We start from the raw sequence: 13,488 nt of genomic DNA, 5'->3' as shown, positions 1-13,488 counted from the left end.
CTGAGAGAAAACTGTACCACTTTGGAAGTCAATACTACGCCATTGGAACCAGCAAAACGCTTCCGCGCTGTGCTTGATTCGGAGTTAGCATCGCCTTTGCAGCAATGTTTTCGGTGAGTAGGTTCACAGAAGGCCACAAGACACAGCTAAGTTAAGCCTAGCAAGACGAAGAAGCCGTCGGCCTTGTCCAATGTCACAAGCAATACATGAGTCAAGAAGACGCCCAAGTGGAGACCAAAGCCAGCCAACGACGATGGCGATTCAACGACCCTCTCCTCGCCGGACGAAACCCTGATAAGAGCCTTGGTCGAATTGTCATACGGATCTGGATCATTTGCTTTGCGATTTGGGGACTGATCGATGTTTTCGTTCACCAACTGCCGCCAGCGTTGACCAAGATTTTCGATAGTAAACCAGCAGATGACTGCTGGTGTGGTGAAACAGATCAGCAGGCAGTGGCCATGGGTTGCCAGTATGATCATCTCGCCGTGGACTGGCTGCCGCCATCTTGCATAGACCAAGCCCTTGTAGATGAATTCGATATGTCCGGCCCAGGAGTCGATGGAGCTTGGATATACTACGATCCAAGGGTATCAGAAGATGGGATGAGCACTCTATTTGTTTCCATCAGCACCAACGAGACAGATGAATTCGCATTGAGAGGAAAGCAGTACTTTGCTACGAGAGGATGGCATATCTTGCACTGCATGTTCACATGGAGGAAACAGTTCCGAGCCTGGCATTCCCACAAGCCCATCGAGCCCTGGAATGACGATGAAGAGCACATCAAGCATTGCAGCGAGTACATTATGAGAACGCTCGAGTGGCACCTTAGCTTGGATGTTATCGACACTCAAATCCTCGGAGGTGACCGTCACCGAGAGAGGCAAGAGAAAGGGGTACGCCGTCGAACTGAAACCTGAGACTCCGTCAGCCCATGAATGGAATTCTTCGATGTCTAGATCGTACACGTCTTGTGCACGCTTATCTCAAGGAGGTCTTCGTGTGCTTCATGCTTCTTCTGATCCAGAATCGTGATGCCGCAACTGAGACCCAGAGCGTCGAAGAAGTGCCAGACTATGGCGGAGATGCGAAGAAAGGAAGGCCAGAGAACAACGTACCACCATCCGTCCAGGTCAATCCGCTGTTCCGGATCATGAGAACAGGAGCTCAAGTCCTGCTCGAAGACATGAAAAGCAGCGATAATGGCGAACCTCAGCAGCCGAATGCTTCACGTCCTCCGCCATTTCCATATCGTGGAATCGCTGCTTGACGATCCAGATGGGTGACCGGTCTTGTGTGTGGTTGCACGGCGAATCGTTTGCATCGGGGGAGGAAGGAAATTCTCGATTGCTCAAGCCCGTTCTCTGCAGGCCTCGATCTCAGTGTGAACTAGAAAATGCGCTTTGACGGGACGCTGCAGTCTGTGCTCCCCTGGGATTGAATTCGAAATTGGCTGGTTGCATGTTTGAGTCAAAACGTGATATGGGATCAACAGTGGCCGAGAATCAGCTCACGAGGATTCTTAAAGCCCTTTCCGTGTTTAGCTCGTGCTTCAGTATTCACACCGGCCAGGTGATAGAGATAGCCATGAAAGATTCGTGGCGTAAGTTGTGCGAAAGCTACGCAGACCCTGAGACATCGCCATGGCCTCGAGCTTGCAGACTCTGGACCTGGAGCAAGAAGCAGCGTCCGTTCCATCAGTGTGAAGTCGCAAATGCAACCTTTTCGGGGAGTGCTCCCATGAAGATACCTTGGTCTCGGAACGGCCGGCGACTTGAGGTGTGGCTGATGATTATCAGCTCACGAGGATCCTCGTGCCACATTTCCATCGATACCTCTTCAATATTGATGCAGACACGTGAGGGCAGCGCTGAAAGATGATGCGACGGTGTGTTGAGATAGAACTAGAATCTCGGTTCGACTTCGGGTGTCTTGCCTGGCCGGGAGTCTTACTTTTTGATGCGATCACCGTGCTTCCCGGCTTCACTTACGCTCCCAAGGTCAACACGCCTCCAAGATGTCAGTTCAAGTCCCTCGAGCAGCTAAACGCTTACGCTTAGCCGGTTCCAAGAGCTGGGTGTGTTCAGAGTGCAGCAGAAGAAGTTTCGCAACATCGCAATGGCGTCTCCAACAGCAGCCCGAGCAGCCAGTCAATAGAACGACGCATTTCGGATTCGAGACTGTGGAAGAATCCCAGAAAGCATCGAAAGGTACGCATGCCCGACGGCCACATCCAAGGTCCTCGCTGACAGCAGTACCCAGTCGGAGCCGTGTTCTCCTCCGTTGCCACCACCTACGACCGAATGAACGATTTGATGTCCTTGGGCATCCACCGATTATGGAAGGACCACTTCGTACGATCACTCAATCCGGGCGTACGGACCATGACAGCACCAAATGCTCAGAAAGGTCAAAGAATATTGGACATTGCAGGCGGAAGTGGAGACATCGCGATCCGCATGCTGGACCACGCAACGAACATCAACCGAGACCTCGACACACACGTAACAATATCCGACATCAACCCCGACATGCTAGGCGAAGGGCGTAAACGATTAGCAGCGACGCCATATCATGCTGCTGGAAGAGTGGACTATTTGGAAGCGAACGCGGAAGAGCTAGGCGCAATCGAAAGCAATAGCATTGATCTATACACCGTGGCATTTGGGATACGGAACTTCACGCACAAGGACCGCGCGTTGAAGGAGGCTTTCCGCGTGCTCAAGCCGGGTGGAGTCTTCGCATGTCTCGAGTTTGCTCCACAGCTGTCGAACCCAGTGATGAATGGGATCTACAAGAGATGGTCATTCAGCGCGATTCCTTTGATCGGACAGATCGTCGCCGCCGACCGAGACAGCTACCAATACTTGGTGGAGAGCATTGAGAAGTTTCCATCGCAGCCGGAGTGGGCGAAGATGATTCAGGACGCTGGGTTTTTGATTCCGGGACACAGCAATGCTGGACCGCTGGAGAGCGGATGGGAGAATCTGAGCATGGGCATCGCAGCGATACACAAGGGGATCAAGCCGTTGTGACTTCGTCGGCCTGGACGATGAATGCCACAGGGACTTACTAGACAACGGCTCCATGTGAAGCATGAATCATTCACTTCGTACATCACGTTGAAAGCAAGGTTGGCCTTACTTAGGGGGCAGCGGAAGTCCATCTGTCTCAATGCAGCGCCATGGCAAGGAACGGTCGCTCGTCACGATCGCGGAGGTCCGACATGACAGGACGTCGACCAGCAGTGCATAGACATCCGCGCCCGAGACGTCGCAGTATCTGTAGCCATAGCCATCTTGCACATGAAAGCAGGTACCTGCAATTAATCTCCTGTCAAAGGAGGTAGCTGCAGCAGCGCATGCAAATCGTTGATTAACGTCACAGCCACTAGCGTGCCTGTCCACGAACTCTCCACATCCGAACCGGCCCAGTCCACTCAACGTTCTACAGACACCACGCTTCGACTCTCGATCTTCGCCTAGCTCCGCAAGACGTGCTACCCAGATCCAACCTTTCCCAGTCTAGCACCTAGCTTCGGAATTATAGCAATTCGGTCGATGCCGATTATCAAGCGCGGTGCGTGCGTGTGGGAACGGGCGCCTTGACCTCCGCCAAATCGCATAATCTATGACGGTGCCATGTCTCGCGATGGATCGGGAGGATTTGCATGAATGAATGCGCCATAGATATCAAGATTAGAGTTAGAGTGTGCCTGGCTGGGCCGCTCGTGTTGATTAATCACCCAACGAACTTGGTTGCGTATTGAATTGAAAGAGTTGTCTTTGTCCTCTTTCCTCATTCACCATTGCATTGCTCCGAACCTGAGATTTCAACGCCGTTGCGTCAGCTCGTTCTTTGTCGAATAGATAACCCTACCGAACAATCCTGCACACCACTGAGCACGTCCGCGCTTGCCTTTCGAAGACGACAATCGTCAGTGGAAATTTCTGGTAGGCCCAATGGCTTCACAACGACCATCAAAGCGTCAACGGATCTCGGGCACCATCAGCCCAGTGACACCCCTGTCGCCCGACGACGAAGAAACCCTAGGCAGTGTTTCCGGATCGAAAAGTAACGGCAACAGCACACCCAGCAGCAGGCTCCTGGACCGAGCCATCGAAGTGCTCCGCGTGGAAGCCGACGCTCTCGCCAACGTGGCAGCTCTGTACCAAAACGATGCCGCAGCTCGGGCTGGACTCGCCGCGGCTGTGGAAGCCATTGTCGAAGCTCAGCACCAGGACGGCAAACTCGTCGTCTGTGGCGTAGGCAAATCCGGCTACATTGCACAGAAACTCACAGCGACCTGCAAATCTTTGGGGATTCGCGCGGCGTTTCTGCACGCGTGTGAAGCCATGCACGGGGATTTGGGCGACATTCGCCCGAGAGATGTCCTGCTGTTTGTTTCTTATTCGGGCCAGACCCCGGAACTTCTGAATCTACTTAGTCATGTCCCGGAAACTGTCCGCGTCATGGCCATGTCCTCACACAACGATGCTCTCGACTGCAGGCTGTTGATGGACAGAGATGATGGGATTCTGCTGCCAACGCCAATTCCGATCAAGGAAGAGGACTCCTTTGGCGTTCGTGCGCCTACGACTTCGACTACTGTCGCACTTGCCGTGGCGGATATGCTGGCCTTGACGGTGGCTGATGAGTTGCATCGAGAGGATACAAAGTCCGTGTTTCAACGAAATCACCCTGGCGGAGCTATTGGGATGACTCCTCAAGAGGTGGAAAGCCTGAAGCGAGCGGATGTTGATGTGTCTATTGTTGCGCTGCCCAGCCCGAGCATTTCTGCCGAGAGCGAGGATTGAAAGAAAAATATGACTCGATGCTATATTAATGACATGTTTCGATGTGGCGACGACGCACAAGAACTGAAACTCCCTTCGAGCGAAAATTGCGATGCAGTGAGACCGTCACAACCCGGTGGCGATCCTCTGCCAACAGCTCTCCATATCCTCGCAGAGTGTTGTGAAAGACGGGTTTTGAAGATTGTCCACCATGAACTGCTCCAATGCGGCCAGTCTGGTTTTGCCATCCTGTGCAGCATACTCCTCGAGGGAAGCGGATTCCTGCACACGGTATGAGGAAGAGAGTGCTTCGAATGCCTCGCCAACGGCATCTCGCTCAGTCATGCCATCTGGATAAAGTGTAGCAGAATCCTTCGACCTTTGCGCTGGAGCTGGCATAGACGTCCAGGCCGTGTCGGCGGGAGACTCAAGCTCATGCGGCGCATCGATGAGACTGCTGATCCGCGCCCTTTTGGATTCGAACGCAGATGTGGTGTCCCCGTCATGCAGAGGGCGTTTCGCGGCGACGAATGAGATATTACTCTGTGCGGGCTGGACTTTCTTCTTAACACCTTGGGTGGTACTGTGAGACGTGCTGGGTCGGGCGTCCTTCGTCTTGGGAGCCTGTAAGGAGCTGTGGGATGTGCTCGGTCGGACGTCATTTTTCTGATTATTCGAGCGGTTGTTCGTCTTGTTGGATAAAGTTTGGGGCTTCACAGCAGCAGTAGGACGGACACCAGCAGTTGTGGGACGGTGGTCAGCAGTCGTAGGCCTCCTCAGCGGAGGCAGCGAAAGTGCCGAGCTGCTCGGTCGAGATGCACTGCTTCCACGACTTCCAGGTACCTTGAATGGCAACTCATGTCTCGGAGGAATTTCGTGCTCGAGCGTTTCAAGAGGCGCAGGTGAAGAGGTTGCAACGCCACCGGAACGAGGTGGCTCCCGCAAGCTTGAGTGAAGGGGCGTGTAGTATTGACCATCAATAGTATCTGATGACACATTCTGTTGTGGCGCCTCCGTGTCGGAGAGTGGAAATGCATCGACACCGTTATCGAAGGGAGCCCAGCTCCGCTGGACTGCACTCATCGCTGCGACGTTCGACCCCGACGAAGCACGCTCAGAGTCGAGCCTGCCAAGGTTCTGCTGGCTTGCCGCGAGCGGTACATTGCTCTGCTGGGTTGAAGGCGCTTTGAGTGTGCTTGCTCCCCATAGTCCTCCATTCGAGGGCTGCGGTGGTGCGATGGAGCGGGTTAAGAGTTCTCCATCGCGTGTAAAAAGCCTTCGCTCCGTCGCTATGCCGGAGCCCCCCACCGAGCTGCTGATCTGCTGGGCTTCTTTGCGAGTCTCGACTGAAGGCTGATGAGAGAGGCTGCCTACGTCGAGATTGGGAAGAGAGAACGGGCTCGGCTGATGAGATTGGACTGGCGGCTGGAAATTGGAGGACTTCTGCGTCGTCGACGGCCGATCTGATGTTCCTATGCCGGGTGGATTGTCCGAGTGCGTCGTCGCCGGTTGCTTCTTGGTCTTTTGCTGAGGTGGCTGGAATTGCATGCCCATTTGCAAGAAGAGCTGCACGATCTGATCACATGCTTCGATACTTCGCATGGCTAGTTGCAACTGACGGTCCTGAAGAGTACTTATGAGCTCGTCACGTCGGTTGTCAACGGCCACCTTCGCAACATACCTTGCCGTCGAGATGGTAGCGGACAGCAAAAGACATTCCATTTGTCATGCCGCTGATTGGGAGGTGATAAGCCGCATACTGGAGGCCGTCGTTCTCTTTGCTCGCTTGGAACTGCTTTGAAAGATCAAGATAGTCGCCAATGTCGACACGATCCTGATGAGATTTGTCAAATCGTGTAGCTGAAGCCATACGGCATTTCATCTCTCACCAGACAAGTTGTTCCTTGGACGATGGTCATAGCAAGAGGTGCAGTGCCGTGGACCGAGCTATGCCCCTTGAGGATTACGAACATGTTGTCCGCAATGACGTGGGTCCATGGACCTTTTGCAGTCGCCTCTGGTCTCGTCACATGTGAGAACTTCGCCAAAGCGAAGCACATGTCGATGGCCATGGTAGCTGATGTCGTGAAGGTCAGCGCTGAAAGATTAGTGATTGTAGCAAATAGACCTTGAGAGGGCCGAGCAAATAGACGTGTCGACGATGCGATGTCTGTGCATCTCACTGTGACACTGTCAATCGTGAAATAGAAAGTGAAGGTCGCAGATGTGATGTTGTAAGGTGAAGGTAGAAAGGCGAATGTAAGACTTGAGAGGAAGGCACCGCTAGCGGCGGGATCGTCCGCGAGGGGCTAGGGTAAGTTGCGCAGACAGATCTCCAGCGCGTCGCTCGTGAAGATTGCTGTCAAGACACTCCTCCACCAGGCCCGACGTTGACGGCGACACCTCGTTCGAATTGTTTGCCTCAAGGACTGTGCGCAGCTTCGGCGCGCTGAACTCACAAACGCTGGGCTGGGCACCAGGTGTCTGCACGATCGCAAGATGGCGCCCAAACGTGGTTTGAGCATTGAACCGTCTGCAGAACGGGACGAATTCATTCGCAAGCTGAAGGAATACCACGAGAAGCGCGGGTATGAGGCTCTTTCTGGAGTTGCAATAACGTTCTTGCTGACATGTCCTCCTCTCCTCGCAGGACGAATCTCGACCTGGAACCCAAGATCGGCATCCGACATATCGACATCCACAAACTTTACGAGCGTGTAGTTGAAGAAGGCGGATATGATCTCGTATCGGACACAAAGGCAAAGCCTCTGATGTGGAGGAAATTGGCCGAGGAATTTATTGGCAAAAATCAGTACACAGCGGCGCAAGCTTTCCAGATCAAGAACGTCTACTACAAGAACCTCTGCGCGTACGAGATAAGCACACACTGGAAGCAGGAGCCGCCGCCGAAGGAGATCCTGGAGGACGTTACCGCGAAAGGCGCAAACGTAATGACGCGAACGCTGGAGAACTTTGTGAAGCCGCTGGGTCGCGAGCAGGAGCCCGTCCAAAATGGCGATGGCAGCGATGCAAGTCCAGAGCAGAAGACACCCAAGGAAGAGAAGATCGAGGTCGGTGACGAGCCTGGCAGTGCGGCTGGGCGCTCCACACGTGGCCTTCGACAACAACCGCCGCAGCGACAGCTGTTCCAGCCCGAGGCGAATCCCGGCCGAAACATCCGCACGCAAGGTCAAATACCACAGGCCTCTCCTACCCCTCATGCCATGGCTAATGGGACTTCATACGCGCCGCCAGCCACACATGGCGCATCCGCGACATTGGCCTCGTACGAGCCCTCGCAAGCCTATCCGCTATCTCTCAAACCTGTCATCACTCCGGCGAACAATCCCGAATTCTACCGAAACGAACGAAAGAGGAAGCTCGAGGCCAGTTCTGGGCCGCTAGCAAAGAAGTATAAGAACATTATGCTTCCCGGTACCGGGTTTATTGGACCCAACATCTACGTGCGAGCTCAGTTGGCCCTGCAGAGCGGCATCGCGGATGAAGAACAGTACGCGCTGCACCATCTTGTCAAGATCAGTCATGAACGGGGAGAGAAGTTTCGATTCGACCAGTTTCCTGGACTTGCCGACGCACTTGTGAAGAAGGTCATATCTGTTACGAGCTTGTTCTACGACATTGACTGGGACGTGATGTACGATGAGGAATTCTTCGCTGGCGATGATGAGACTCTCAATGGCCTGGATGGAACCCCCGACATTGTGCAGAGGCTCAATTCTCGCGTTCCTGTGATCTTTGATGATACAATCCTGGACTCCGCGTTTCTGTCCAAGGTCAACGTAATGACCGAGGCGGCTCTGATCACCCGGAATATGTGCTTGCAGGAGGAGAACGCTTTGTACATGTCTCGCTTGCCACTCGTTCGAGATCTGATCGCAGTCGTCTTACATATGCCCGATCACGTGAGCATTGTGGAACTGCGACAGTATGTACTTGACATTGCGGAGCAGGTCCTGAAGTACATCGACGTAGGCACGCAAGATGCCCTATACCAAGGTCTGCTCAGACAAATCACCGGCTCAGACCGAGGCGCAATCGTCACAGCTTTCAAGACAGTCAGCAGAATTGCCATGACACACCGAGCACCGAAACGACTCGACGATGTTCCCCTTGAAGTGCTCAAACGTGCCCAGGACTTCCTGCTCGTGGAGGACGAGGAACTTCGATCAGCGTGCTTGGACTTCTTCATGCAATTCACATCCATCAGTGACAACGTGGAGATCTTGCTACGATCACTAAGCACTGAAGCACTCGGGCGGCAACTCAGTCGATTAGTCTTGTTCAACGCGAAAGAGCACCGGGAGACCCGGTCATCCAAGCCGGTTGAAGTTGATAACAGCATACCGCCTCCGGTCCCGCGTCTGTCGACGAGTCTTGTCGAGGGTCTGCTAAAGATGGAAGAACCAGAGCGATCCTCCGAATGGCTGAGAATGTGCTTCGTGGCGGATCCCAACGCCGAAATGACTCAGATCTCGCTATGGCAATCATATCAGAGCACTTTCGGACCATACCAGGTATCTCACCCACACTTGATTGCAGGAGAGTTCATCAAGAATGTCAGCACTACGTTTCAAGGCGCGACTGCACAGGTGGCAGGGTCGAACAAATATGTCATCCGTGGAATCAAGTCGCGCAATGTTCCTGTCGATACTGGTATGCTACCAGGCGCCAAAGCAACAGACAAAGGCAAGGACCTACATCGCTGTCACTGGACAATGACCGTCACAGTGGAAGGCGTGCGTGATCCAGTCACCGGCATCGCGTCTGCGCCCTCAACGCGAGAACAAGAGTGCGCAGAGTGGTTCAGATCAAATGATGATATGCTGAAGCACATATTGAACAACCATCTTCAACTGCCGAGGAAGGCTGCCTCGCCACCTGGTTCCGATCAAATGGACGTCGATTCGAAACCCGCCCGATCTTCTGCCACGCCATCGAGTCAACTGCCGAACGGCGCCAACGGAGTTCACGGACACTCTTTCAAGGACAACCTGGACTTCGAGGCCGCCGATAAAACGACGTACAGATGCCGATGGGCAGAATGCCAGCGCTCGTCTGTCGACTTCCCGAGTGGCAAGATTCCTCGCACCACACTCTTCGCTAGGCATATTGAGACACACTTACCCGAAACGGAGCCATCAAGATCGAAGCACAACTTGACCACGGAACAAGCTTCGGCGCCTGCAGACGGGGAGATCTTCAGGCTGACAGTGCTCGAAGACGAACGCGGAGATGCAGCAGGAGTTCCCTTACGTGCTGCTCTGGTGCTGCGGAACATCGCCAAGTTTATGCCGAGGAAGGAGAGTGGTCCTAAAGATGCGACGAAGAAAGGGACGGCTGGGGATGTGAAAGAGTGGCCGGAAGACGTTCTGTTCAGCAGTGAGGTTAGGGAGCGTCTGTTCTATGCGATGTCTTACAGCAAGACATTAAGGGATTACATGGGCACGATCTTCAGGGCTCTGAAGCAGAACGGCGGGTAGGTCGGATTGTGAAGGGAGGTGCTTCATGGGTTAGCGAGGAGTTCGACTTGATGGCATGAGCACCATTTGATGTATCAGTAACAGGAGATGTGTCGTCGGTAGCAGACGCAGGCATTTGCAGCTCTTATCGCGATAAGAAGCATGCCCATGACGTCCCAGCATGGAGTACGGACTGACGAGTAACAAGTGTACTACAGTATACTACAAGGTACCGGCGAGTGATCCGGTTCGTCGATGGTAATAGAGAACAGTACACGACGAGGTTCACAGCCAAGACAGCTGTCTGGAGAGCGCATCACGCTCCTGGTGTCACGAGCCGATCGCTAGCCGGATGCCGGGGAAGCATGTGAAGTCACTGTGATGGCGTCAAAACAACAAGAAAGGTGTGAGCCTTCAACGGCGGTGAACGATAGAGGTCCTTTGAAGACCCTCGTTGCGCAATAGACTGTACAAAAACAACAATCCCGCAACTTCACTCTTTTTCTTTCACCATTGTTTCGCAATCCGCAAGGTCAAGTTGTCAGCGGACTCGATCAACCACCAGACGGAGACCCTGGTTATCTAAGCTCCGAGTCTGGACTTCACAGCACCTGACAACGGGAACACTGTCACGGCCACACCACCCAGTCACATCAATCCGGTACTCTACGGCCTCCCGTACGACTGCAATACTTCGACCTGCCATTCTGTGGTCGATAGCTTGGTGCCATCCGTGTCGAGGTGTGCGGCTCTGCTCTTATCGCCGACCTCCCCCAAGACAGCTCAACAGCTCGTGTGCCTGCATGTTGGATGCCTCAGTCTCAGTGATCATGGCGTCCTCAGACTAGCATCGAGTCACCTGCACCATCGTCTCGCCTGGGACCTTCTCAACAACTCCTTCTCAACTCGACTCCGAACACTTGCACAGCTCCATCCAAGGCTTCCCGTGAACATGGAGCCATCATCCACCCGCTATCGGCCCACCACTACGACGTCCTAGCGTCTGGACGACAATACTGTATACGACATCTTCGATTCACCAAATTCATATTGCAACGCCTGCACGACCCTGCCTCGATCTTGCAGAAATGCATCAACATCCTCGACCCTCGCCTCGTAGCGCCTCGGCTGCGAGCAATCCTCCCACGAATCCAGAAAGAACGAACAACCCACGAGATCGACCGCCCATACGCAACAGATCCAGCGCGGATCTATCTTCATACTCGGAAAGAGCTGCTGCGGATATGACAGGCGAGTCATCTCGAGGGGAGAGTGCCTCTGGAGGAGGCCAGGATCGCGAATCCACAAAATTGAACCAGATTATACAGGTAGGTGGACGAATTGGCTGACGATAGATTGAGGACAAGGCGCTAAACGATTGGTACAGCATTTTCATTCGAAGGCTGCATTGATGATTTGTTCGTCCCGCGCGAATTTGCCCCAAGTCTATAACAGAAACGGAGATATCAAGCAGAACAGATGGGTGAGTCTACCGATCCATATGTCGTCTATCTGGCGACGGCTCAAATGTCGGCCCTTCAAAGCGGAGTCGAGCGGCTCGGTCGGAGCTGTCAGCTGTTGAAACGCATCTACCAGGGGTTTCTTGGAATCGCTACATCTCGAGCATCCTTGCATTGTTCCCGATTGTCTTAATCCGAACATTGAGGATTCGATCAAGCTGACAGAATCATCTAGTTCAACGTAATACTCGACGACACTGATGTGCTCCTCGACGACTTGCAACATTGGAGAGGACCTGACTTATCCGAGCAAAGACCGGTTCCACTTGTGATTGAAGTATACCTGGACACCTCGCACCTGTCGCATAATCAAGCACTCGTCGCCATAGATGACGCTGGAAAGCGCTGGGATGTTGCCGATGCTTTGGGATCATCCGCCGAGTCCAGTCCACGTCCTTCCAGAAACGGCGGACGCTTCTGCGAAGTTGTGCTCGAACGGTGGACAGTCGAGCTAGGTGATGCAGAGGACTATTCCAAGTCCGAGATCAACGATGCGCTTCCGAATGTGTACAAGAAAGGAGTGGTTCTGTTTAGGTCGCTGTTCACACTTGCCCGCCTTCTGCCCGCCTGGAGGCTGCATCGAAAGCTTACTAGGCAGCCCGGTAGCCACCAGGCGCTTCGCATGAAATTCCGCATAAGACAGGGCCATTCGACGTCTCGGCGAAAAGACTTACTCTACGCGCCACTTTCTCCTTCAGAACGCGATGCGGGCTCAGTAGTGGAGCGTCATCACATCTCTCCTCTTCTTTGCCGCTCTGGGCCTTTGTCGATATTCGTGGATTATCGAACACATTGCGAATTCAGCGTCGCGGACGCAGAGGCACTGCTGAGCTCTCGATTTCTAGGACTGGACGCAGGAGTTCCTACAGTTCCGGTGGGGAGATCGCTCCCTGGAGCACACAGCGAGCAATCCCGCGTGCGATACAGCAGCCTGGCGGGACATACTAGTCAGCAGACCGCCCGTGTCGGAGCTTACGGCAGTCTCGGTACCTTCCACGCGGCGGATAAACGTGGCTCCCCAGTGACGGAGCTCAGACAACGAGTTCAAGACGACGAAGAGGAAGAGATGGAGGCGCAAAGAGGCTCCACCCGCGAGCGCGACATGCCACGCAGGACTTCCATCAACTTGGTCACCAATCCGCCGTTCAAAGCTGGCTCCCTGGCTTCTTCACCAAAGCCATCGCCTTCACCCAGCACATCAATGGGGAGAGATTCGAACTTTCTCCGAATAGCCAGCACTTCTGCTGGCAAACGCGTCTCCCTCAATACACTACCACAGCAAGCACTCCGTGCACCTCACATACCCAACGAAACGGCGATTGCATCTTCGGGCTCATCGTCCCCGAAACCTGCGCCTATGCATCGATACAGCAGCAGCTTTGCCAACAGAAACAAGCGCTTCGTCTCACCCGGCAGTAAGACTGGCGAGAGTGCGATGAGCGCCGCGAGTTCTGGTAGAGCCAGTAGCTCTTCGAAAGAGAAGCCAAGCGGTCAATTCGCGTCCGGCACACCTGATAGTTCCGGCAGCGGCCAGACAGACGATGAAGACATTGCGTTCTTCATCTCAGAGGTCGAGCGTGCCAAGAATCTCCCCAGTTTTCATGCTCGTCCACCCTCCCGCGGTAACACCGTCAACCTCGCCAAGTACAGCAGTCTCGGCGCTCCAGGATCCCAGCTCGCGGAAGAGAT

The 13,488-nt window shown here is 53.9% G+C and overlaps 5 protein-coding genes across 5 annotated transcripts; all 5 read left to right on the top strand.

The window, feature by feature from the left end:
• Positions 1-104: 104 nt before the first annotated feature.
• MYCGRDRAFT_92695 (uncharacterized protein) lies at positions 105-1,273 on the top strand (the record flags this gene model as incomplete). The annotated part of the gene is made up of 3 exons (XM_003853289.1): positions 105-113; positions 201-899; positions 1,031-1,273. The coding sequence occupies 3 exons, from the start codon at positions 105-107 to the stop codon at positions 1,271-1,273; spliced, it is 951 nt and encodes a 316-aa protein (XP_003853337.1).
• Positions 1,274-2,020: 747 nt separating this feature from the next.
• MYCGRDRAFT_71344 (uncharacterized protein) lies at positions 2,021-3,038 on the top strand (the record flags this gene model as incomplete). The annotated part of the gene is made up of 2 exons (XM_003853290.1): positions 2,021-2,213; positions 2,266-3,038. The coding sequence occupies 2 exons, from the start codon at positions 2,021-2,023 to the stop codon at positions 3,036-3,038; spliced, it is 966 nt and encodes a 321-aa protein (XP_003853338.1).
• An 816-nt stretch (positions 3,039-3,854) lies between these two features.
• On the top strand, positions 3,855-5,050 carry MYCGRDRAFT_58228 (uncharacterized protein; the record flags this gene model as incomplete). Its single annotated transcript, XM_003853291.1, has 1 exon — positions 3,855-5,050. One exon carries the CDS (start codon positions 3,966-3,968, stop codon positions 4,818-4,820), a length of 855 nt encoding a protein of 284 aa, XP_003853339.1.
• A 2,150-nt stretch (positions 5,051-7,200) lies between these two features.
• Positions 7,201-10,300, top strand: MYCGRDRAFT_71341 (uncharacterized protein; the record flags this gene model as incomplete). The annotated part of the gene is made up of 3 exons (XM_003853292.1): positions 7,201-7,387; positions 7,450-9,718; positions 9,806-10,300. The coding sequence occupies 3 exons, from the start codon at positions 7,299-7,301 to the stop codon at positions 10,298-10,300; spliced, it is 2,853 nt and encodes a 950-aa protein (XP_003853340.1).
• Positions 10,301-11,568: 1,268 nt separating this feature from the next.
• MYCGRDRAFT_58223 (uncharacterized protein) lies at positions 11,569-12,797 on the top strand (the record flags this gene model as incomplete). The annotated part of the gene is made up of 3 exons (XM_003853293.1): positions 11,569-11,607; positions 11,667-11,762; positions 11,975-12,797. Coding segments are annotated over 2 exons (894 nt in total), but the record flags the coding sequence as incomplete, so codon positions are not given.
• Between the last annotated feature and the right edge of the window lie 691 nt (positions 12,798-13,488).

This window comes from Zymoseptoria tritici, chromosome 4 (genome assembly GCF_000219625.1).
Source record: "Zymoseptoria tritici IPO323 chromosome 4, whole genome shotgun sequence".
In the NCBI taxonomy this organism is placed as follows: domain Eukaryota; kingdom Fungi; phylum Ascomycota; class Dothideomycetes; order Mycosphaerellales; family Mycosphaerellaceae; genus Zymoseptoria; species Zymoseptoria tritici.
Note: the sequence above shows the minus strand (reverse complement) of the source record. Positions and strands in the feature narration are given on the sequence as shown.